Below are 23,968 nucleotides of genomic sequence, written 5' to 3' on the forward strand. Positions count from 1 at the left end.
CAGAGTATGTTGCTGCATCAGATGCGGCAAAGGAAGCTGTTTGGATCAGGAAGTTTGTAAATCAACTTGGTTTGCTCCCTCAATCAACGATCCAGTTCTTTTGTATTGTGACAATACTGGAGCCATTGCACAAGCAAAGGAGCCAAAGTCTCACCACAGGACCAAGCACATTCTGCGTCGCTACCACCTTGTACGAGAGATCGTGGAACGAGGTGACGTCAATCTTCAGAAGATCGATGGAAAGGAGAACCTAGCTGACCCATTCACTAAAGCTCTTTTGTAAAGGAGTTCAATTATCATAAATCGAAGATGGGTATAAGATACAATACAAATGGCTTTAGTCCAAGTGGGAGTTGTTGGAAATTGTGTTCCAAGCCAATTTTTAATTATAAAAAATTAGATTATGTATATGTTTTATTAAAATGAATAAAATTTATTCTAGCAATTTCTATTCATCACAAGTGTTACATCTTCAAATTGAACTCCTGTGTATTGTGATGAAGTACTTAGGACTAATTTAGTGGATAAAAGAGGTTTTATCATTTAGTCCTTAAACTAGTTCGCGACCAAATGATGAGCTGTCAATTGACGATAGCTATGTCAAGTGTAGGTCGTGTGTGCCATTTAGTTAGTTGTCCTCTTAAACCAAGGAGTGTGGAGACACTGTATGGCATACAGGTGAGATGTAGGAGTACATCGTACTGAATATGACTCACCTACGTAGCACTCCACTGTCGGGAGTTAGCTGTAAAACGTATGGGCCTAAGTACCCCTTAGACCTGAGATGTCACGGTGACTTGCAAGCAACTCACTGTACTTAGGCACTGGATGACCTGAATTTCTAATTCAGGGATCAGAAGGATGCTGGGTGCAGTCAAGTACTCGCTAAGTCTGTGTGTGAGTCAAGATGGGATTGACCGCTCCAGATTTTAGAAGTTGATGTCTCACTGTATTTCAATTCAGTAAAACCTTGGCCAGGGTAAACCAAGTGATAAGTCATTTGATTTGATTAATTGAAATACACTATGAATGACCGGCCCTAGAGTTCGACAGTCTACTCTGAGGTCATCTTGAGCATCGATGGTCATAGGGATGAATTATGCAACAACCATATAGGTTCTTGAATGTGCTTTGCATATCGACCTATCCGGACGTCGGGCATCATTGCTAGATGGTCACCTCCATTAGTGCATGAAGTAGTCATGTACTACCGGCTTAGTGTTCGAACCTATCGGAGTCACGCACATTAGTCAAGCTAAGTAGGAAGGTCTTGACCCAATTTAATTAAGAATTAAATTGTGGGTCATTTGGAATTTGATTCTGTCTATGTCAGCTAGCACTGAACATGAGGTACATACTAAATTTCATGGTGAACAACTAATTAAGTCGTATTTCGGGTCAATCAAGTTTTAATAATATAATTGAACTTGATCAGGACTCAATTGTTGAGATTGGATTTGATTGGGTCTAAATTAGTGTAATTGGGCTCGATCATGATTAATTGGGATTTAATTTCGTATTTGTTCGGGTCTAAGTCGGACTTGGATCGAGCCGAAACTGGACCTAATTGAATCTCCCATGCGTCGGACTATGTGGAATTTTTTCGGGTCAAAAATCATTCAAATGGGCTGTCAATTTGGTTGAGAACCAAATAGGCTTGCTTTATTTCAAAATGGGCTAACCCATTTCCTATTGACTAATCCCATTTAAATGGTTACGGCTGACTTGTTTTTAAACTCCCATGGACCCGTGGACCACTTCCCTCATGGACCCTTAAGGATTTTTTGTGAACCGCAATGGAGAAAAGCCTGGGAGGAGAAAACAGAGCCTTCTTCCTCCCGGCTCGTCTCCACACCGTGCCACCGTCTGGCCTCCGGCGTTCTGCCGTCTGGACCGGAATGTCCGGTTTGAACCGGCTACATTCCGGTTAAATTTGATTTTGAAATCCGGCTGTTATCGGATGGATTTACTGTTTTTCCCCACGTTTGTTTTGAAACGAACGTTATGAATTCATAACGTATGGATTCGTAAAACAGTCATTACTCCTCTTAAATCCTCTCGCGTTGGCCTATAGATAGACCAAGGTTTTCCTCTTGAATACAGAACGAATCAGAGAGAAAAAGGAGTGAATCTGTCTGTGAATTTTGGAAGAAACTTCACAGACAGAGGCAGCTTCGGTGGGATTTTTCTAAAGGAGAAGAGGAAGAGAGAAGAAGTGGTCCTTCTCTCTCCAATCTCTCCCAGTGGCAAGCATTCAAATTCGGCTTTCCAGTCTCCTCTCTTCTCCTCTGCGATCAGTCCAAAATTGAAGCTCTCGGGTTGGAAACGGGAGAGAAGGAAGAAGAAGAAGGAGAAGAAAAGAAAAGTGTTCTTCTGGGGTCCTTTTTGCAAAAAGTAGTTTTGCAAAATACAGATATCGTCCAACCTTCCTACGAAGCTTGACGTGCGTGCGAAGTAGAGGGCTTGCAGATCCAGGCCTCGCAGAGCTACCTTCAGGGATCCAGATCCAGATTACCTCGACCAACTTCCGCTGCGGGCTTGAGGTAATTTTACATAAAAGTTAAATTAAATATTTATAATTGTTATAAATAAAATAAATAAAAAAATTAAAACTGATTTTCATGCCTGGCGTTCGATTTTATCGGACGACTTGGAAGATATTCCCTTCAGATTCGTGGTCGAGCGGGCGCGGGCACAGGCAGCGGAGATCCTTCATGCAGGTCTGGATCATAGACCTTTGACAGCTAGGGACACTTGGGGCCTCATACTGCTTCGGCAGCCCATCACACGGTGTTTTTCACCTAGGAGCCCCCACCCCTAGCTTCCTCAAGGTCAATTTTGATGGCTCGTCCTGGACGGAGGCAGGAGGGGAGGAGCAGGGTTTGTTATCAGGGGTCCGAGGTCCAGCATGGTGGTAGTAGGGGGTTGTCAGATCTTGACACATCGGTCCCAGGGGCAGAGCTACGGGCGGCTTGGATGGGATTACGGTATGCACGACATGTACTTCAGGTGAGCTCTATCCTCCTGGAGGGTGACTCGGCCACGGTGATTAGCTGGGTTCGAAGGGGTTCTCTCAAAGATAGAGGGGTCCATCCTTTGCTTCGTGATATATGGTTGATGGTGAGGGAGGGATTATTTTTTCAGACTATGCATACATATCGTGAGGCAAACGAGGCGGCTGACTGGGTGGCGGCGTATGTTGCGAGCCACTCAGGAAGCACCTATGGGTTGGTGGGGATGACTTGCCCAGTGCTTTCCGGGGTCTTTTGTTTGCAAATTCTGCTGGGTGTATTCGTACCGTGTAGTATGAAATGCCCGTTTTAGCAAAAAAAAAAAAAAAAAAAAAAAAGCAAAAAGAAAAAAAAGAAAGAAGAAGAAAGAAAAGAAAGAAGAAGAAGAAGAAGAAGAAAAAAAAAGTTACATGTATAGCCTGCCCGCTGGTCCATCAGGAGACACTAAATTGTGGGGAAAAACTGGGCGCGAAAGGCGAGAGGAAGAGAATCGAAGGTGATGAGTTCGTCTCTCGGGGGAGCCGACGATGCTCCCGATCTCGTATGCCAGCTCGACAGCGTTCAAGGCATGGTCGACGCGCTCTCCTCCGTCCGCTGGAAGCGTCACCAAGTCCCAAACTCTTCCCTCCCACTCTCTCGCTCTCCATGCCTTCTACCCTTCTTCTTTTCTTCTTCTCCTTTTCCTTTTCTAGGGTTCTTAGGGTCTCCTTTCCACTTGTACTCAGGATGCAGTCGTCGAGCTCTCGGAACACGGCATCGTCCTCATCGTGGAGGAGACCGGCTTGCCTCCCAGGCCAAGGTCTACCTTGAAGCGCGAGGTATCCTCAGCCAGCAGACCCAACATACTTAAATAACCATTATATTGTGTCAAATTATCTAATTGGTTATGGAAATCGCGTTCATTTGAAGCTATTTCTGGTATATGAGTATGCTGCGGAGGGGCGGCCGAGGTTTGGACTGAGCTTGGGCCTGTTCATTGACGCCTCACACATTTTTCTGCACCCGGGCAAGCCCCTGTGACGAAATCCGGTAGTCCTGGTCCTGATATGCAGCTCCTTCTCAAGTAGGCTCTGAAGCTCTATTATTTTTTTTTTTTTTTGAGATCTCCTTGAGCTTAATTTGTGGTCAGTCTTACTGCTTTGAGCCCGGTACCTGCCTAAATTGATATGCATTGTGTTTGCTTGATGTCGTCTCCAAGAAGCTTTTTGTATGCATGCATATTTGATTGATTGAGACTATAGCGTGCAAGAATGCTTTTTATATCTGCAGACCTTGGAATGTATAAAAATGACATAGACATATTTTAAATGGGTTATTTATGATTATTATGAAATTCAGATCTGTTGCTTGTTGTCACATTTATTCGGGCTGGTCTGATAGTGAATTGGCACCTAACTGTGATTAGAAGGAGCATGGTAAGTCAGGAGGATGGCCAATTTGTTAGCAGGAGCATATGAACTTATTGAACCTTGAGATATAGAAAGATTAAGGAAAAAATATGAGTTTGAGAAGGAAATGGAGGATTTATGGACAAATAACTAATGGTGTTGTAAGAGTTCATAGATCATCTCTTCAGCCATTTCCTTGGATGCCGTAATAAAATTTCTCGCTGGTTCTTTTGAAACAGCATGGAGGATTTTGAGAGGGTCCTGTCTCCATGTTCAAACGAAGAGATTTAAAACCACTAAGTAGACTGCTTTATGGATCTATTGGTTATTATAAGAATCACCAAGAGATGGAAGAGGATTTAAATCAGTTTAGCTCCTTAAGATGATTTTTCGGGCGTATTTGTATTTTGAGAAGACCTGGATCCTAGTGGGATCTTGTACGTTTTGTGGTGTCTGTCAAACTATATGAGAAGACCTGTGGTAGAAAGCACATTTGGTCAGAATCATTAAATCGACCATGGATATTGCCTGTAAACTTTTGGTGCTCATCTTTAGGTGAAAGCAAAGTAGAGCCCTCTGGTTGTTGCTTAATTAATTTATTGCGACCATATGTGTTAAGTTTGACATTTGAGAGAACTTCTCAGCCTGAAACACAGATATAGGTGTTCTTTGTTTTCTGGATATTCCTCCATGTAGAGAACCAAATTTAGTTTAGTTTGACTTTCAGTTGACTGATTCATACCTGATTATAGATTCTGGGTAGCTTTTTGACATTTTTCTTGAGCAAGCAAAACATATAAAATCTGAAATCAGGAGTACTGTTCTTAATATTTGAATCAGATAATTGGTTGTTGTCTTTCATCACTAGTACTATTTTTGTGAGCACATGTAGCTCAGGAATGATCAACCCTTGCATAAAAAAGAATGCTGTCATTGGATGTGATTGCTGTAATTGGCCAATCTGAGAAAGTTAATGTGGAATTTGGATTTTTCTTTTTCAAAATAACACCAAAAAATTATACATAAAGGAAAGTAACTTCTACTAAACCCTAAGCAAGCATGAACGTTGTGAGTATTGCCTCCTAATGCGATTATTAGCTGCTAAAGGTTGGAGTTAAGGACCTCTTGAGACTTGAACGAATTCCAAAGCCTATCGTAGTCCTCTAGTAAGATTAGAAATGATCTAGAGAGGGCTCCTGTCTAGCTAGGCTCTGGGCCCAATCTTTTAAGGTCTATGTCTGGGTTGGGCCTAAAAATTAAGGCCCAAATAACTTTCTAGGCAGGTTAAGGCAACAGTTAGCCTTGACAAGAACACAAAACATAAACCTAACTTTATTGAATGATATATTCTATTCTGTTGTATTAAATTTTTGGAATATATTAAATGGTATACTATTTTATATATCTTAATATTTATAGACGATATTTGAAATGTAGGCCACCAATTTGCTTTTGATGGATGGCTTAGAATGAACACCCACTATTTAAGAAAGAGAACCCTAGAAACCGCTTTAATCATATTTTGTAGTTCAATTCTTAAATTTGCTTGACCCATTACCTCAATTCTCTTCACCTCAAGCATCTAGCACAACCACATCCTTCCCTGCCATCTCACCTCCATGGTATCCGCTCTTCCTCTAACCAATCCTTTCAAGGCCAATGAAACTACTCCTTTGTAATAGTTTGGTGGCCATGCCCTTCTTCCCTTTTTCATGTCCAAGGGGCAATGGCCTCCCTTCCCTTCAATCTCCCCCCCTTGTGCTTTCTTTATTTGGCCTCCCCTTCATGATAGATTAAAATGCACAACCTCCTTCTCTTCTGCACCATTTAGTGGCTTTGGGCTTCCTCCCCTCTACTCCCTTATTTGCCCCATGTTATAATTCTTGCCCATTAGCTTTTCCTCTTGGAATGGTCTACGCAGCCTCCCCTTTATCCCCTTCTATCTCTACTTCTTGCGCACTTCTTGCTTTTGCTTTCTCCTCATGTTCATGGTGGTCCGTTGTTATTTGAAGTATAAATTTAAGTTGATTCAAGTCAAGTTAGGTTTGCATCAGGTATTAGGCTTTAGGCCCATGGTTGACAATTGTTTAGGAATTTGTTCATTATGTTCAAACTCATTTGGCTTTTCTGAGCTTTAAGGCTCACTTTTAATTCTTTTAGCCCCACTTTATATTGATTTATGATTAGCTGCCTAACACTTGTTATGCTTGATTATCTTTGTCCTAAACCCATCCCCAGAGTTAGGTTATAATGCTCAACTATGCCACGATATTTATTGCAAGAGAAGAAACTAACATAGATCACTATGTCAAACTTGAAAGAAACGGAAAGGGGCGAGGGCAATGCCAATTTGTTTCCCACCAATTGTATCTCGCAATTATTGTGCTAAATTGGCAGGAATGCAAGTATGGCTAATATGTGATGCTCAAAGTAGTTGGCAAGTATGGTACTAATAAGCCAATAGTATATAAGCAAGCAATATTGGAAAAATGAATTTAAGCTACTAGAGGACTGGGAAACCATACAGATCCATAGGGAGATATGAATGTCCTATCATGGTAGATGCTTGAAATTAATAAAAAAAGCTAATAACATAATGTCTTTATGTGGATTGCCAATTAGGCACAAGGTTCTTGAAGTTTATGGCCTATGAATAGGTACAATTGCTCACTTAAGAAATGTATAAATGTTCAAACAATGATGCCAAATTGTCATACATTATGTCCGCAACATTGCTACTTCTAGAGTAATGAAGAGGGACATTAAAGTATGTGCCACCCATGGCCTCAACCTTGTGCTTGTTGCTTAGAGTTGCTAATGGACTGGGGCTTTGGGTCCATCCCTTCTTAGGCTTGGGCCTGGATCAAAATATTTAGAATTTAGTGTAAGTCTAGCCTTGGTCCAGTTCCAAAAATGAACACTAGGTCTGTCCCAATTTGAGTTCTTGCCTTGGCCCGTCTCCCTTTGCCTGCTATTCATAGGCGTTGGAAAAAAAGGGGGGGCGACGAGACGTGAATGAGAGAGAGAAGTGGAGGAATGGGTGAAACAATTTGAAGAGGTGTGGTTTGGCAGGTTGGTGGCTTTAGGGTTGATGATGTCAAAGTTTGGATGGTGACTTGTGGATGGACTCTGGTTATGGCGAGTGGACAGTGGTGATGAGAGAGAGACAGGAGAGAGGTGCAAAGTGTTGTTGGTATAGATGTTTCTTTGATGGCAATGGTTGTCATGGATGATAGTTATGGTGCCAATTACGATGACCAATGGATGGAATGGACAGTGTTGATAGTAGCAACAAGAAGTGGCACCTTGTTAAGAGGAGAGAAGAGTGGAGGATGGATGGAAATAAAATGGGAGATGGTGTTGGCATAGAATTGTTTAATTTGCACCATTGATTTTTAAATGAATGGTTCACATTATTCTGTATTTAAACAATATCTATATAATGGGCTTTCAAATCTGGCCTGATTTAGATTGAAGTAAAATGGGCTAGGCATTGGGCCTAGGCGAGGTTTGAGCCTGCTTGAACCAAGCTGGGAGAGAGCATAGGCTTGAAATTTGAGGCCTGGACCTAGCCCCATATAGGCTATCAACAAGCGAGTTCTTCATGAGCAGCAAATGTGCGACTCGAAATTCAGCTTGAAATAAGCTCGCTTGATTATATATTGAGTCGAACACAAGCTAGATTTCTAAGCTCAGAAATAAAAGAAGGGAACATGAACGAGACCCAACTTATTCTATTTCAGTCCAATATAATTCAAAATAATAAATAATTTAAATAATAACATATATTATACTAGTATTGGGCACATGAAATATAGTCTAGATCACTTTATTCTCCATTAAATTTAAATATTTAATATTAGACTGATAAATATATTCCCAATTTTTGAAGGTGTATTTCTCCACTCTCTGAGTGTATGGGTGAGGTATAGATGTTTGAAGATGAGAGTGATTATAACCTATAGAAAAGGGACTAGTGAACACGCTTGTCCCTCTATAGCCAGCCGAGCTTTATATAAATAGTTCTTGTAAGAAATGGAATGCATATTAGTTGTTAGAGTCCAGTCTAAACAGCTCAAATTATCATGTCTTATCTTCATCCTTTTGTGAAAGATCGAGTTATTGGCAATGTAAGTTCTGAATAACTTCTTGATTGTCACAGGCAAGACTCAAGAGGAATAGGTTTGTGAAACCAAGACCGTAATTCAAATAGACCACATCAGTTCTCATGTAGTTAAAGCAATTGGTTGGGAGCTTTAGCACTAGATCTTGCAACAATAGGTTGTTTCTTGTTTTTCCAAGTAACAACATTCCCCTTATGAATGTATAATATTTAGATTTGATCCTCCATCAAATGGAGAGCCTAACCAATCAGCATCACCTTAAGCTTTACTTGAGTACCATATAGTATGCCACAACTTGGTGCTCCTTTAAGATAGTGCAGAATCCTATACATAATTTCAAGGTGAGGAGCTTAAAGATTTTGCATGAACTAATGACAAAATAGAATAAGTAATCTTTGGTCTAGTGATAATCAAGTACATAAGCTGTCCTATTAATCTTAAACACATATTTGGATTTCTATGTGGCTATCATTGATAAGCATAAAACTTTCAAGTTAGTTTCCATAGAGTATGTACAGGCTTGCAACAAGAAGTCCTGAATCCTCAGGAGATCTTAGACATACTTCCTTTGGGAAATAACTACTCTATTATGAGAATGGATTACTTCAATACCTAAGAAGTACCAAAGCAATCCTGATTATATCTCCAAACTCTACCTTTTCAAAACTCCAGTTCTTGTCAAATCATTGCTTATCACATAATATTGTTTACATAAATAATGTGAACTACAAGTCCACGAGGAGTCTTCTTAATAAATACGGAGTAACTTGCTTTAATTCTCCTAGATCCAAAATCAAATAATATTTTGATAAATTTGTCATACCGAGTGCGACGGCAAGCCAATGCTGCTCTTTTGGTTAGAGATAAACTTGAAAGTGGGTCTATGCAAACTTCCTCAAGAACATCTCCATGGAGGAATTCATTCTTGCCATCTAATTGATAAAGAGACCATCCTAAAAAAAATAAAACTCTTACTAAAACAAAAAAATTAAAACTCTTACTAAGTTCATTTTTGCTACTGGGAAAAAAGCCTCAAGTAGTATACACCAGAGGCTTGAGTGTAGCCTTTAGTAACTAAACATGCCTTGGATCTTATCCAATTCATCTTTGAAACTTGATAGTGTAAACTCATCAACATCCTATGGTGTGCTTCCTAAAGGCAACAAAACCAGTTTCTAGGTCTCATATATATCAATCCTATGGTGTGCTTCCATCTCTTCTTCATATCCTTTCTCCTGTTTGGATTGTTAAGAGAATTGAAGGAATTAGGGACATAGATGGAAGGAGTTACAAGAGCAAAAGATTTATAAGAAGGGGAAAGATATGCAAATGAGACAAAATGATTGATGGTACTTGAATTACAAGGCCCTTTTTGTTGTTTGGGAGCAATAGGGAACAAATCATCAACGAGGAGAGATTAGGGAATTGATAATTGTATTTGGATCTCCATTTGGTGTTTTCAATTGAGTTCATGTCTTTGGAGATCTTATCATTTCTTTTTTGATGGATATGATCTAGAATCCTCTGGGATGTGTTAGATGGTTTATTAATGACAGGAGGAAAAACTAGTTGATACACTTTAGTTCCATCAAAGCCACAAGATGGTCCTGCAATATGACCTGTTTTTGAATAGTATGGAATATCTTCATGAAATGTAACATCTAATCGCACGTACTTTTTATAAATACAATTTCATAACACCTAACCCCAAAATTCTAGAAAGATTCATTTGAAGGACCTAAGATGCATTTTCTCCTGAGCTAGACTGAGTTTATGTACAATATACACAACCAAAAACTCTAGGAATGACAGAACATGTGGTTCTTGAGGGCATAATACTCGCTTTGAACTCTTATAAATTGGGAAAGAATAAGGAATTCTATTCTTCATATGAGATGCAATGTGTACAACATCACTCCAAGAACATTTTGGAGCATTTCTTACAAACAATAATGCATGGATACTTTAAGTAGATGCTGATTCTTCCTCTCTGTAACTCCATTCGTTGGGTCGTGCCTATGCAATGTCTTTTAAAGAATACCTTGATCCAAAAGACTATCATCAAACCCATTGGATATATGTTCACCTCCATTATTAATTCTAAATACTTTGATATTCACATTAAATTGATTCTAGAATTTTTTTATGAAATATTTTGAACATGTTAGACACTTTTTCCTTCTTCAGATAGTATAACTAAGGTGTGTGAAAGTAATAAAAAAAGTAACAAAATTCTTAACTAGTCAAAAACACATTACAAGATGTCCATACGTTACTATGAATAATAGAATTCAAAATTGAGAAGGATGGATGTTCTAAATGATAGTGCCATCGAACTAAGAATCCCTATAACATAAGAGAGCTAAAGAACATCCACCAAGATCAAGCAGGTATAAGCCTCCTTGTTCATGTCCTCCACCAATCATTTTCCTCATATGAAGATCCTGAAATACATGTTGAGTAGGATAAAAGGTTATACTACAATTTCGAGGACTTATTTAGTTGGCTTACAAATAGTAGGCTACATGGAGACATTGGAACATATGGAATAAGGATAAAGAGATAAGCGGCCCTCTCCTCAAACCTTAGTTGCCCCAAATCAGGAGTGGGCAAGGGAGCCGGTATTGGTGTTGGTGTGGGGAGGCATGTATTTTGGAAACACTTGAAGTAACGAAGTGCATAGAAAGCATGTGCAGGTTTGAGTTTCCGGGAGGTTTTCCAAAGTGGGTACATTATCCTAGGTAGAATTCTCCTGCTATTAATCGTCAAATAAGAGAGAGGAGACAATTCTACAGAAGTAACATGTTTAGATAAAAATATATATATATTAAAAGAAATGAAAAGAAATAAATGTATTGGACGTGTTGGTGGCTCTTGGATTTATTATTCAGTTAGAAGGCTGAGGAGATGCCTGATAAGAAAATAGGCTACCTGACCTTCAGAGATACAGTATCTAGCTCATAGAAATGGCAGTCAAACCATGAGTATAAGCCATTTTCCCCTTATTAATTTGGGGGATTTTGCTAGATAATAAGCAAGACAGGATGATTTTGTTTAGTGGTTGGTATTACAAACTGCTGTTACTTGGTTTGGGCTTCACTAATGCCCTAATTGCAACACAAATTGCCATGACAATATTTTATTGACAAATAGCCAAAGAGCCCTTGTTGGATGGATGCACATCATCATTTCTTCATCATATACATAGACATATCTTATGTTACACTTGAAACTAAAGAGCCATTAATTTCGCTTTCATGGATGTTTGATTGAATGTAATAACATCCAAGTGACAACTATATTTCCTTCTAGTGCATTTCATTCAGCTATCATGTAATGAATTGCTGATTGAGCTTCAATCAATTTCATTATATTGCAGAATGCTGGTATTTGCAATTTGATCATGGAAAAAACCTTTGAATCTTTGATCATAGCCCTGTGGTTGTCAAGTTACGAATTCATCATTTTGTGTTTGTGATTGTGCTCTAGTCATTTATCTTAACTATGTCATCCTAGGTCAGTGGATTCCCCTGATGCTTGCATTTATGCGGAGATCAGAACCAGAATCCCAGACACCATATCCTGGGACTACCACTTTGAACCAACTGGGAATGTTCCTGTCAGTTTTACTGTTAGGGTGATTCCTTTGTCCTGCTCTCGTCCCTATTTCCCTTAAGTGTTTTATTTATCTTTTATAATGGTTCCACTTTTGTGTAATATTCAGTCTGCTGTGCTGAAGGAAGCAATTGATGATCTCGAATGGCCAGGTTCCAGCATCCAGATACTCCTACAACCAGACCCTCCTTCTGTTACTTTTAGAGGTGAAGGTCATGGTGATCTGCAGGTTTGAAAAGATTCTCTGTTATTTTTTTATTGATCAAAAGCCCTGGCTATTCAATCCACTTCATGGGTGAACAAATTCTTTGCAGATAGAGTTCCTGTACTATGCCAATGCTGACCTTTTGATTGCATTCCAATGTGATCAGCGTGCCTCATACAAGTACTGCACTCTTGTTTTTTCTGGTTTCCCCATGAATTTCAAATTTTTAATATCAGCACTATGTTTAATCTATTGAGTATAGGTACAAGTACAAGTTCCTTCGTGCAACAACTTCCAATATTCCTAGTAGCGTCATTAAGGACAACAGAGGAAGCAAAGTGACAATTGGGAGAGGTGGGATGTTGAAGATCCAGCACCTGGTTTTCAGTTGCAAAACAAGGTGTTCATCACCCTTATGGTGATTCCGCTGGTCTTCAGCAGCCTAGTCGTATTGCTTACATTGAGTTCTTTGTAAAACCAGAGGAAGATGAGGGCCCTATAAATGATTCCTAGGAACCTAACATGGCGGCCATCATGACACTCATGACATATGATCCACCGAAAGGGGTTTTGTATGCTCAATTTTCTAGAAAATCTGTCTCTAACAACATAAGACGTGTAAATATTTTATTAATACACATTAGAGTATTAACCTTATGGAACTTGTAAGATGTGAATATATTTAGTTGTCTAACACTAATCACATAGTAAATGTACTCATGGGTCTGAATATAATGAACATAATATTTTGCACAAGTAATCAACATATTTTTTTTGTTAGAGCTGAGTTTGACACAATGCAACTTATTTACTATTGTGCAATAGGTCCTATGTTGCCCAAGGAGACAACTCAAGAGGAGGGGTGAATTAGGTTGTCAATTAATTATTGACCAATTAAAAATAAAGTGAGTGATTAACTAAATCTATTGCAAGTGGATTAGTTAGATTACTAGATGCAATGAATGAAGAGAGAGAAAGAGACAAAGACCAACACAAACACAGAGAGGTTTATAGTGGTTTGGAGCCAACACTTGCTCCTACGTCCACTCCCCAAGCCGCACTTGGAAGTTCACTATAATCCTTAGGATTACAGCCGGTTGTTTTGTAAGCTCACAACCAAACTTGTTGTTTTCACAAGATCACAACGAACTCGGTCGGTTTTGACAGGCTCACCGATTAGAACCAAACGATTGTTTTTTCGGGCTTGCAATCAAATCTAGTTGGTTTTTTCCGGTTGACCAACCACAACCTTACACCGTTGGTTTTAACCTTGGCTCACCAACAAACCTAACTAGCCTTGATTCAATCCCTTGATTGAACCAAGAAGTAAAGCAAGAGTTTAAGTTTACAACAATAAAGCTTCTAAAAAGCAGATTTAGGGCAATATAAACAAAGAGGAGTTAGAAGCCCTTAAACAGATTTGATTTGTTGAAGTGGGGCTTCTCGATTTCTGAGTCTCCTCTTGAATGAGCCGGAGGATGGGGAACAGTCGGTAGAGCTTTGAATGCGAAGGAAGCCTTTTGGTTTGAGTTGAATGCACTTCTACCTTCTTTTGCTTGGATTCACTCTTCAGATGCTTTTGGTGGTTGAAAACCTTTAATACTCAAGTGGAATAACTCTCTTGTCTTTTACTACTGTTCACTCTGGCTATTTAAGTGATCCCCTTTGAAAAATAGCCGTTAGAGAGGAGATTAGAGCCGTTCTGACCCATCTGCACAATCTGACAATGTATCCGTTAGGATCGGAGTCGACTCGCGCGATTTGGAGTCGACTCGGCTGTACTGGAGTTGACTCGCGCTATACTGGAGACGACTCGGCCACTGTTTCAAATTTGAATTAAAGTGCATGCCTTGTCCTGGAGTCGACTCGGACCAAACTGGAGTCGACTCGCCAACAGCGGGAGACGACTCGGGCACTTAGGAGTCGGCTCGTTCTCAGGATTTCAGAAATCCAACTTTCTGTATTTCTCTCACGAGTCGACTCGGCCAAACTAGGAGTCGATTCGGATGACTTGGGAGACGACTCTGGAACATCTGGAGTCGACTCGTTCACAGGATCTCCGAAACTGATTCTCTGCCTTTCAGACTGCTTTCCTCTGGAAGTCGACTCGGACAAACTGAGAGTCGACTCGGCTGATATGGGAGATGACTCGTAGTCTTCGCGAGTCGGTTCGCTGACAGGGTCTCAAAACTAACGTTCTGCCTTTTTGTCAGCTTCTCCTTGGAGTTGACTCGGGACCATCTGGAGTTGACTCGCTAAGCACCGAAGTCGACTCGCAACCTTTTGGAGTCGACTCGCTCTCAGGGTCGAAAATCCATCGTTCTGTCTTTCTGTCTGTTCTCAGTCGGAGTCGACTCGCAGAGTCCCGGAGTCGACTCGAGCTTGTGCCAGAAACTTGCAAGCGTGCCGGAGTCAACTCGCAGAGTCCAGGAGTCGACTCGTGATGCAGACTTTGGTTTAGACAGAGTTCAATACTTAACCAAAAGACTCTGAACCAAAGCTTAAGGCACTTAGATAGAAATTAATAAAGATTTACTTGAAACACTAGATTGAATTCATTAGAACAACATAAAACATACTCAAGTGCTTTGAGCTCATCAAAATCAATTAGGGGAATACTCAATCACTCCACATCCTGTCTGGGGTTACTTGGTGGAATGCATTTCCACATTTTACTAGTTATGGATTACAGGGACTATGATCATGGTGTTTAATGAGCATAATGCTCTTTACAAATGGAAAGTTGGAATGCCATTCAGTCATGTAAATGAAAAGGGAAACTACATCCTCTTCATGCCAAATGCTGTGTTTTTATTTATTTATTTATTGATCTATCTATTTATTTATTTGTTTTTATTTTAGCAATATGTAGTTGTCTGGAACCACGGGTAAACCTGGAACCTCTCCTTTGCAGAGATGGGTGCCAACCAGCTGAGCTTATAGCTGTTGGCCTGGTTGTTGGCCAGTTGATTAGTCTCTCATAGGATGTGGCACATTCTCTTCTTAGGATGATACTGTCAAAAGTTGTGAAAAGATAATTTAATTTGCTGAGGAAAATGCTTGCTGGAAGCCACAAGACCTTGTGATGCAGTGCTTTTCTACTAATCATGCATGGAAAGGGCCCAACTCTAAACCCTATATTCATCAAGTCATGACTAGTTGGGGGGCTAAAAATTGTAGGTGACATAGGCAACCTTAGAGTCTAGTTAGCATTACCTCTCATCTGGTCATCTTCTTCTGGAAGCATGGTGGATAAAAATGCAATGGATAAAATATGAATCAAATGCCCCAGGACGGATTTTGCATGTAGATTTTCCTTTCTTCCTCTCCTCCCTTCAAGAAAAGAGTAACATGCATAGAGTAGGGCTTTACCTAATTGCCTATTTGGTTTATGCAATGTGAATTGATTTGCGGCCTTGTCTCTTAACAGCTTAAATCACTGTACCCATGCTAAAACCTTGCTCAGATCTGCTTTGCTCATGTGAATTAACCTCTACCTTGTATGTGGAAATTACTAGTTCAAGTTCTTTTCTGGATTTCCTAAACCTTGTCATCAACAATCCACCATGTTTTGCTGGCAAGTGTTCATAAACAAATGAATGGATTTTTTATCTTCTAAGTCTTGAAATTCAAGTTTCCTGATATTGCAAAGATAAATAGATGAAGGAAAAGCAATTTCATTTACTCAAAAGAATTAAAATCTTATATAAGAAGGTGACAAAATATGGAATTTTGTGGATAGTCGGTTATTAAGGAACTAATTAAGTGTCCACATGTTTGCACATGTGGATGACAACATTATATTTGCTAGATTCATTGTTAAATGTTTGAAATATTTTATGTATTAATTAAAGAAATGTAATTATATCACATAAAAGTTGCTTTAAATACAGTTGTTAAGTGCAGTAGTCACTAAGAATTTAATTTTGTTTATTTCTGGGATGTACACGCACAGCAAATTAGCTATTATGGAATTTGAATCATGAGGAATGAAACTGAGGATAGCAATGGGAACAAAATGTGGCATGTGTATGATTGAGCTCTGCATCTCATGTACTGAGAACAATTCTGTCAGAAATTAAAAAAGTAAAAACAGCAAACAATGATCGATCCGATGATGACTGATAAAAGGCTTGGATGCTTTGCTTTTGGAATTCAGATAATGCAGTAAAGTACTTTTAGCTTTCCCTGTTGGTTTTATAAACAGTTACACAAACATGATGATAAAGTGCAAAACAAACATTATCAGGTCAATCAGATGATGACCGAGAGAAAAGGCTTACATGCTTTGCCTTTGGAATTCAGACAATGCAATGAAGTACTTTTAGCTTTCCCTGCAGATCCGAGCATTATGATAAATTGGTTTTTATATGGTTTCCTATCAGTATTTTGAAAATGGATGTATGGTATTTAGCAGTTACACAACCAGAGTTTGAAGGTGTCTTGATGGTGATCCAGGAAGACTGGCAAGTAAACAAAGCTGCAAATTCAACTTGCAAGCAAAAATTTTATAGGATGCTAAGTTGCTATAAATCCTAGTGTTCCAGCAAACATAATAAACCAGTTACTTTAAAAATGTTTAAACAATAATACAATACTTTAAACAATTATTTTTTTTTTTATTTTGTCCACGAGTTTCTTCTCTTGGGAATTTTGTTGTTGGGTTGTGTTTTTGGGTTTTGTATGCTTGAAGCGTATTCATGTATTTTTTCTTGAAGTGCATTCTTTCTAGTTTGGCATAAATATTTATTTTTTTTGCACCTTTTTTGCCTCTATCAGTGAACTGTATGGTCCACTAAACATGCTAGTGGTGGGCAAAAGATGGCTGTAATGTTGTTTTTTCCCCTCTAACTCTACCATTAAATTGAAAGAAAAATATATCATTTGAAAGAAATCTCCTAGAGAGATCGTGAAATAAAGCGCATTTAGGTTGCCTGTACTTCATTCCTGAAGAATGCACGAAACCATATAACAGAAAGTATACATTAAACAACTTGTGTCCCTTATCATATGTTGTTCCTTCTCTTTATCAAAACATGCAGGTTTCTCTTGCTAATGACAACCACATGTAAGTCTAAGGCCGCGTTTGGGAGAGTTTTATTAAAAATCTATTTGCTATTTGGTAACTATATTTATAAAGTGCTATGAAACTTTAACTTTGATAAACAAATTGAAAAAATATTTTTGGTATGACAAAATGATCATAAAGAATACTATATAATATTATAAAACAAAGTACAATAAAATATAATATATATTAAAACATTATAGTATAATATTAATGTAATGCAATATAATATTATTATAATATAGTAATATAATGTTGTATACTATAGCATAATAATTTAATATAATATTAAATTATTTAACATAACATATCAATGTATTATGATATAATATAATATAATATTATATTTATAGTATAATATAATAATAAAGATATAAATATTATAATTATTAGTGTAAATTAATTTTTTATCTTTTCGATGATTGTGAGATAATATAACATAATATTAAATTATTTAATATAACATATTAATGTATTATGATATAATATAATATAATATTATATTACAATAATATAAGTATAAAATATTATAATTAAATCATATAATACATTTTGTGTAATTATTCTATTTTATTATGTGTATTTTGGTTCAAAAAGAAAAAAAATATTATAATTCAAAACAGCTTTCCGACAATTCTTAAAAGTACTTTTTCGGAGAAGCTCCATCTCTCAAAAAGCTGTTTTAGGTTTCTGAAAAAGTTAAAACAACTTTTCGAAAATTTTACCAAACATTCCTATATTATCTAAAAGTGTTTTTGGAGAAATAAAAAATACATTTTGGCCCTCCAAAAGCTGGCCCAAATAAGGCCTTAGGTAACCTTGTCAGGACATGAGGACAGAGGAACACAACACGTTAGCTTGTCCATTCCCCCACCTCCATGGGGCAAAGGAAGAAGAAAATACAGCTTGTTTTGTTTTATTTGTTTGCTTTTCAATATTTTCTTAGTAAGAAAACAAAAGGAAATTGTACGATGAATTGTCAACATAATTTCATATAAGAGGTCTAAAATGTTGGCTGTGATTAGACCTGAAAGGGATTTAGGTGGATGGTAGCGTCCAAACACTGATAAGAAGAGGTTTCCCTTGCTCTATTTTTCTGCTTTTCCTGTGAGCCCAACGCAAGGTTATTAAAGCTGATTCCATTCATGTGATTCACATAGTAAAAAAAACTAATGCAAAGATACTGTTCTCCCGACAGCATTTTGAAGGATTGAAGTCGACTGGCTCTGAAACAACGACAGGCTAAACTCCTACAACCAGGCAATATTTCTTATACTACTAAGTAAACATCAAGCTGCTGTTTCTAGAACACAAGGTACCAAAGTGAACATGGTAGTGATTCCGATACATGTGATTTGCGCAGTGAAAAAAGAAAAGAAAAACAATCAAGTTACTGTTCACCAATATTGACAGGCTAAACTCCTACAACCGGTCAGTATTTAGTCGCCGTGCCCACTACTAATCTAGAAGCCCCTGTTTACTTTACAACGAGAGAGGGCCAAAGGGCATCCATAGACTTGGTGGTTTGAACATGTGAAATTTGATTTTATCATTTGATATTTGAAGACATGGTGCTCCTTCGTCACTCAAAACTACTTCCCATATTATTACATGGTGCTCCTTTTTGCTAGGGTAGGATGGGAACGGAGCCAAGGAGGTCAAAAGTTAAAAAAAAGAAATCCCAAATGAGTTTAGATCCTCCGCGGTGCAATTTTTGCACCGTGAGTGCAGTACCATCATGAATAGCCGCTAGGTTATCCATTGCTGAGATTGGGTGACTTTCATTCATTTCTAAAGTACAATAAGGCATTGTTAGGGCGTACACAATATGTTGTAGTGATGAAAGAAAGTAGAGATGATGTGGTGTCTATCCATGATGGTTTTGCACTCTGTGTTGTGAAAGTTGTACTGCAGTAAATCTCGATTCATCCTAGCTACATATTGTGTACTGCACTAACGGATGGGAATGGAGCCAAGGAGGTCAAAAGTTGAAAACAAGCAATTCTAGATGAGTTCGGATCCTCCACTGTGCAATTTTTGCACCGTGAGTGCGGTACCATCATGAATAGCCACTATGTTTTCTATTGCGGAGATGGGGTGACTTTCATTCATTTCTAAAGTACAATAAGGCACTGTTAGTGCAGTGCATAATATGTTGCAGTGATGAAAGAAAGTAGAGATGATGTGGTGTCTATCCATGATGGTTTTGCACTCTGTGTTGCAAAAGTTGTACTACAGTAAATCTCGATTCATCCTAACTTCAGCGAGTGCGGTACACAGTATCTAATTTAATTGTTTTCCGGTAAGGTTTCTGAGGGTATACGAAACCAACTATGATGCCCACTGGTTATTTTACAATCATACGCAAGCATTGCACCGAAACGAAAATTTCAAAGTCCCACGGCGTATTATAGGTGGGTCCGCACCGAAGGCTTGTTTTCCACTTTGGATTGGGACCTAAACCGTGTGCTATCACTGGAATGACCAGTTTTACTCGTATCAAACACTTGGAAAATTCTTTTTCTTCGAGGTTTGAACTCATGAACACAATGGTGCGTTGGGCTATTTTGTAATGACCTAACTATAATTTGCCACGCCAATCATCGCCCGTGATTATGGCGAATCGTGAGGGATACCTGAAATGATGGCATCTGAAAACAAGATCAACCACTTCATGGGCGTTTTACCTCAAAATTGGAAGTGGATCCCAACTAATTTCTACGGGCCACTGCAAAAGAAAGGACGTTTGATTGATGACCTTGAATCAATCAATCACAGTATTTTGCAATAGATTTTATAGTAATCCCGCAGTTTTAGACTATCTACTCTCTTGGCTCCACAATATATAATGTTAATTTGTATACGATCTGAGGGCTCGTTTGGTTCGCGGGAAAAGAAGGGGGGAAAGTGTGGTCAACGGGAAAGTAATGAGATGCCTCTTGTTTGGTTGGAGTTTTCAAAGGAGAGAGAAGAAAAAGTTATATTCCCATGGAAATGTGATTCCCACATTTCATGGGAAAGTCTTTCCCATGAGAAACATGGAAAAGTTACTTTCCCATGAGGCGGGAATCACTCCATTTTTACTTTTCCCAAAAAGTCCTTTCAGCATTAAAGAAGCATTAAAGAGGCATTAAAAACCTAATTTTTATTAAGGGCATAATAGGAATTATATATAACTTTCCTAGGAAAGTGGATGGCCAACCAAACATAAGCACCTTGGAAATTTGTCACTTTCCCATGATCAACCAAACGAACCAAAAGTACTTTCCTAGGCATCCTCTTCCTAGGAATTTGTTTCCCAGGAATCATATTCCTAGGAAGGAAAATGCTTCCCGCGAACCAAACGAGCCCTGAAGGTTAGTGCAGGAATACATTTATTATAAAGAGCACGTATTTGATAATATTAATTAGGCCCCGTTTGGCAGAGCTATTGGCAGTAGAGCTTTTGAAAGTAAAGCTTTTTGGAATAGAAATTCTATAAAAAGCTATTTGGTGTTTGGTAACTATATTTTTAAAATATTATATAACTTTAATATGTATTTGGTAAACCAACTAAAAAAGTATTTTTGGTATCACAAAATAACTATAAAGAATATTGCATAGTATTATACAACAGAGCATAATAAAAATAATATGTATTGATATATAAATATATAATATAGTATAATATTACTGTAATGTAATATAATATTATTATAATATAGTAATATAATATTGTATACTATAACATAATAATATAACATAATTTGATATTATATAACAAAACATATCAATGTATTATGATATAATGTAATATAATATTATATTTACAATATAATATAATAATATACGTATAAAATATTATAATTGTTATGATTATATAATAATAAATATAAAGGGTATTTTCTGTAATTATCATGGGTATTTTGGTCTTTTTTTAATAAATCAAAATAGCTTTCCAACGCATGCTAAAAGTGTTTTTTCGAAAAAGCTCTATTTTGGAGCTTCTTCCACGAAGCTATTTTAGTTTTTTGGCAAAGCTAGAATAGCTTCCCAATTTTTCTCCAAACATTTCTATTCCATCCAAAAGTACTTTTAGAGGGTCAGAAAGTGCTTTCTGCCGCCCTAAAAGCTCTGCTAAATAGAGCCTTAATGTTCTTAGAGTCATGAAAAAGGAATCTAAGATGGCATTGCAGATGGTCCTAATATACAATTAGATTTATTGCGCTAGATTTAGCTACATTCAAGTGGATCTCCACTCAAATTCGATCAAATCTAGATCGAATAATGAAGAGTCCTACATTCATAATACAAGCCGTTGGAAATGATCTACTATCTTTAAACTGCTTACATACTAAACATCATATGATTTGAAGATTCATAGTCTACACATCAAATCATCAGAAAATTAGATGGTTTAAATAATATTAAATATATATCTTTGATTACTTGTGTATAGACTAAGGATCTACAAATTAGGTGATTTTTGGTGTGTAAGTAATTTAGAGATAGTAGATTACATCCAATGATCTGAATTATCATTTTGAGACCTCTATTATCCAAACTAAGTTTGACCAGATCTGAATGAAGATCTACAAAAGTCTAGCAAAGTTAAGCTCAGATTTATTTATCTATTATTTTGAATGGTTGCTCTCTTGAGATGAATGGTCAGATGTCGATCTCGTAAATCAAACATGCCAAGTTACGATTTTCATCCAGTGTTTGGTTTGTAGGGTTTTGAGTTCCACCTGGGCCAAAGCCCAGGTCGGGGCAGACAGAGCCTAGTTCTAGAAGTGTCGTTTTACGGAATAACGAGCGGAGAAACAACATGCCCCGCTCATTGTTGTAAGTGGCAAGGGATTGTACGAACTAAATTTAGGTGGTTTTGTTTTCTCCATTTGAATTTGAAACTTTCTTGTGTGAAAGGAATAATTCGAGAATTCAAGCTTCACCATTAATTTTCTTTCCCAAAGGCTCTTGATGTTCTTTTCCTTTATTTTCTTTTGCATAGATGAGTTATGTCAAAAGTGCAGTCAAGGGTTAACGTTAGGCAGATGGTACACATGAAGTTTGCATTGTGCAGTGGTATATATTATCATCATAAGAGAAGCATTTATACTTGGAAAAATGTAAGTGTGTGCCATGATGATGTCAAGTCAGAACATGCTTAAGCACAGTCAGAGTGCATAACCCTTGTAAAATTCAGCATTGTTAAGGTGACCATTAGACCACTGACAGTGCATTAACTTCACTTTATGCGTTGATTTGTGTACAAGAAAAAGTGATATAAGAATAGTCATGCATATTCAAATGGTTATTTTATCGGTTATGTTTATTTTTATTTGGCTACAAACTATGGAAGAGCTAAAGAGGAGCGGCACAATGTATTTGGGGGCCTAAGATGAGGCCTTTCCTGTAGTGGGCCGGCCTAAGGTGAACTTACAGGAGATTTTTTTTTTTTTTTTTTTTTGATTTTGTCTTTGAGGCCTTTTCCTGCGGTAGGCCTTCTTTGGGCTAGAACCTTAGGCGACCGCCTCAGTCGCCTAAAGATTGGGCCGGCCTTGGAGCTAAAGAAGGGTATAAATAAAGGCTATGCATGGTATAGCGTTCGACAACTTTCTCTTAGAATAGTTATACTTGGCATAAAAAAATATTTATTATTTTTATCTGTTTTCAGAAAGCTAGCCTATTCTAAACCTCGTGCCAACACTATCTAAATAAAACTTTCAACTTTCAATGATATACATACATACATACATACATATATACATACATACATATATATATTATATATATATACACACACACATATACATACATATATATATATAATATATATATACCATTTAATATACATACATATATATATATTTGCATATATACTCTTCTAAATATACAAAATTGTATAAATATTTTGGTAAAGTTGCTATTTACATGTATACCCTCATAAAATATTAATTTTGTATGTATATCTTTTTTTTGGTTCTTTTTTTATATATGTACCTATACCATTTAATATTGTTAAAAAATAAATAGTTTAAATTTGAAATGATTGAAATACCCTTATGGATAAACGCATAAAAAGAAAATTTTATAAGCATATACAGACAAATAGCAACTTTGTAAGGATATTCATGTAATTTCGTATATTTAGGAGGGTATATACTTAAAAAAATTTAATAAAAAAAGATCAAAATCCAATACAGATAATTAAGTTGCTCTTAATAAAAAAAATATGATAAAAAAATTAATATTATCATGTCGCATGATCTCATGTTTATATCAACTCTTATAGAATAAATCATGTTGGTTTTACAAAATTTTCGCCTTAACAAACAAATAACAACTCAACATTTACAAATCATTAAAAAATATTTTACTAATTTAAGCATCTATAATTAATTTAAATTTAATATATTTTAATCTTTTAAAAATGATTAAGAAATATAAATATCATAGACTCAATAATATTAATTATATGAAAATTAAATAAAAAATAGAATTACCAAAATGATCATCTAATATTTCAACTTGACCAAATTAAGATATTAAACAAAGAAAATTGATAATATGACTTG

The 23,968-nt window shown here is 37.2% G+C and overlaps 1 protein-coding gene across 1 annotated transcript; it reads left to right on the forward strand.

The window, feature by feature from the left end:
- The first annotated feature begins 3,436 nt into the window (after nt 1–3,436).
- Nucleotides 3,437–13,123, forward strand: LOC103703391. Its single transcript, XM_008786237.4, is given in 9 exon segments — nt 3,437–3,621; nt 3,737–3,829; nt 3,921–3,990; nt 3,993–4,074; nt 12,040–12,160; nt 12,248–12,367; nt 12,453–12,523; nt 12,606–12,726; nt 12,728–13,123. Coding segments are annotated over 9 exon segments (918 nt in total). The 5' UTR covers nt 3,437–3,510; the 3' UTR covers nt 12,857–13,123.
- The last annotated feature ends 10,845 nt before the right edge of the window (nt 13,124–23,968 follow it).

The sequence above is a fragment of the Phoenix dactylifera genome, chromosome 18 (assembly GCF_009389715.1).
Source record: "Phoenix dactylifera cultivar Barhee BC4 chromosome 18, palm_55x_up_171113_PBpolish2nd_filt_p, whole genome shotgun sequence".
Taxonomy (NCBI): domain Eukaryota; kingdom Viridiplantae; phylum Streptophyta; class Magnoliopsida; order Arecales; family Arecaceae; genus Phoenix; species Phoenix dactylifera.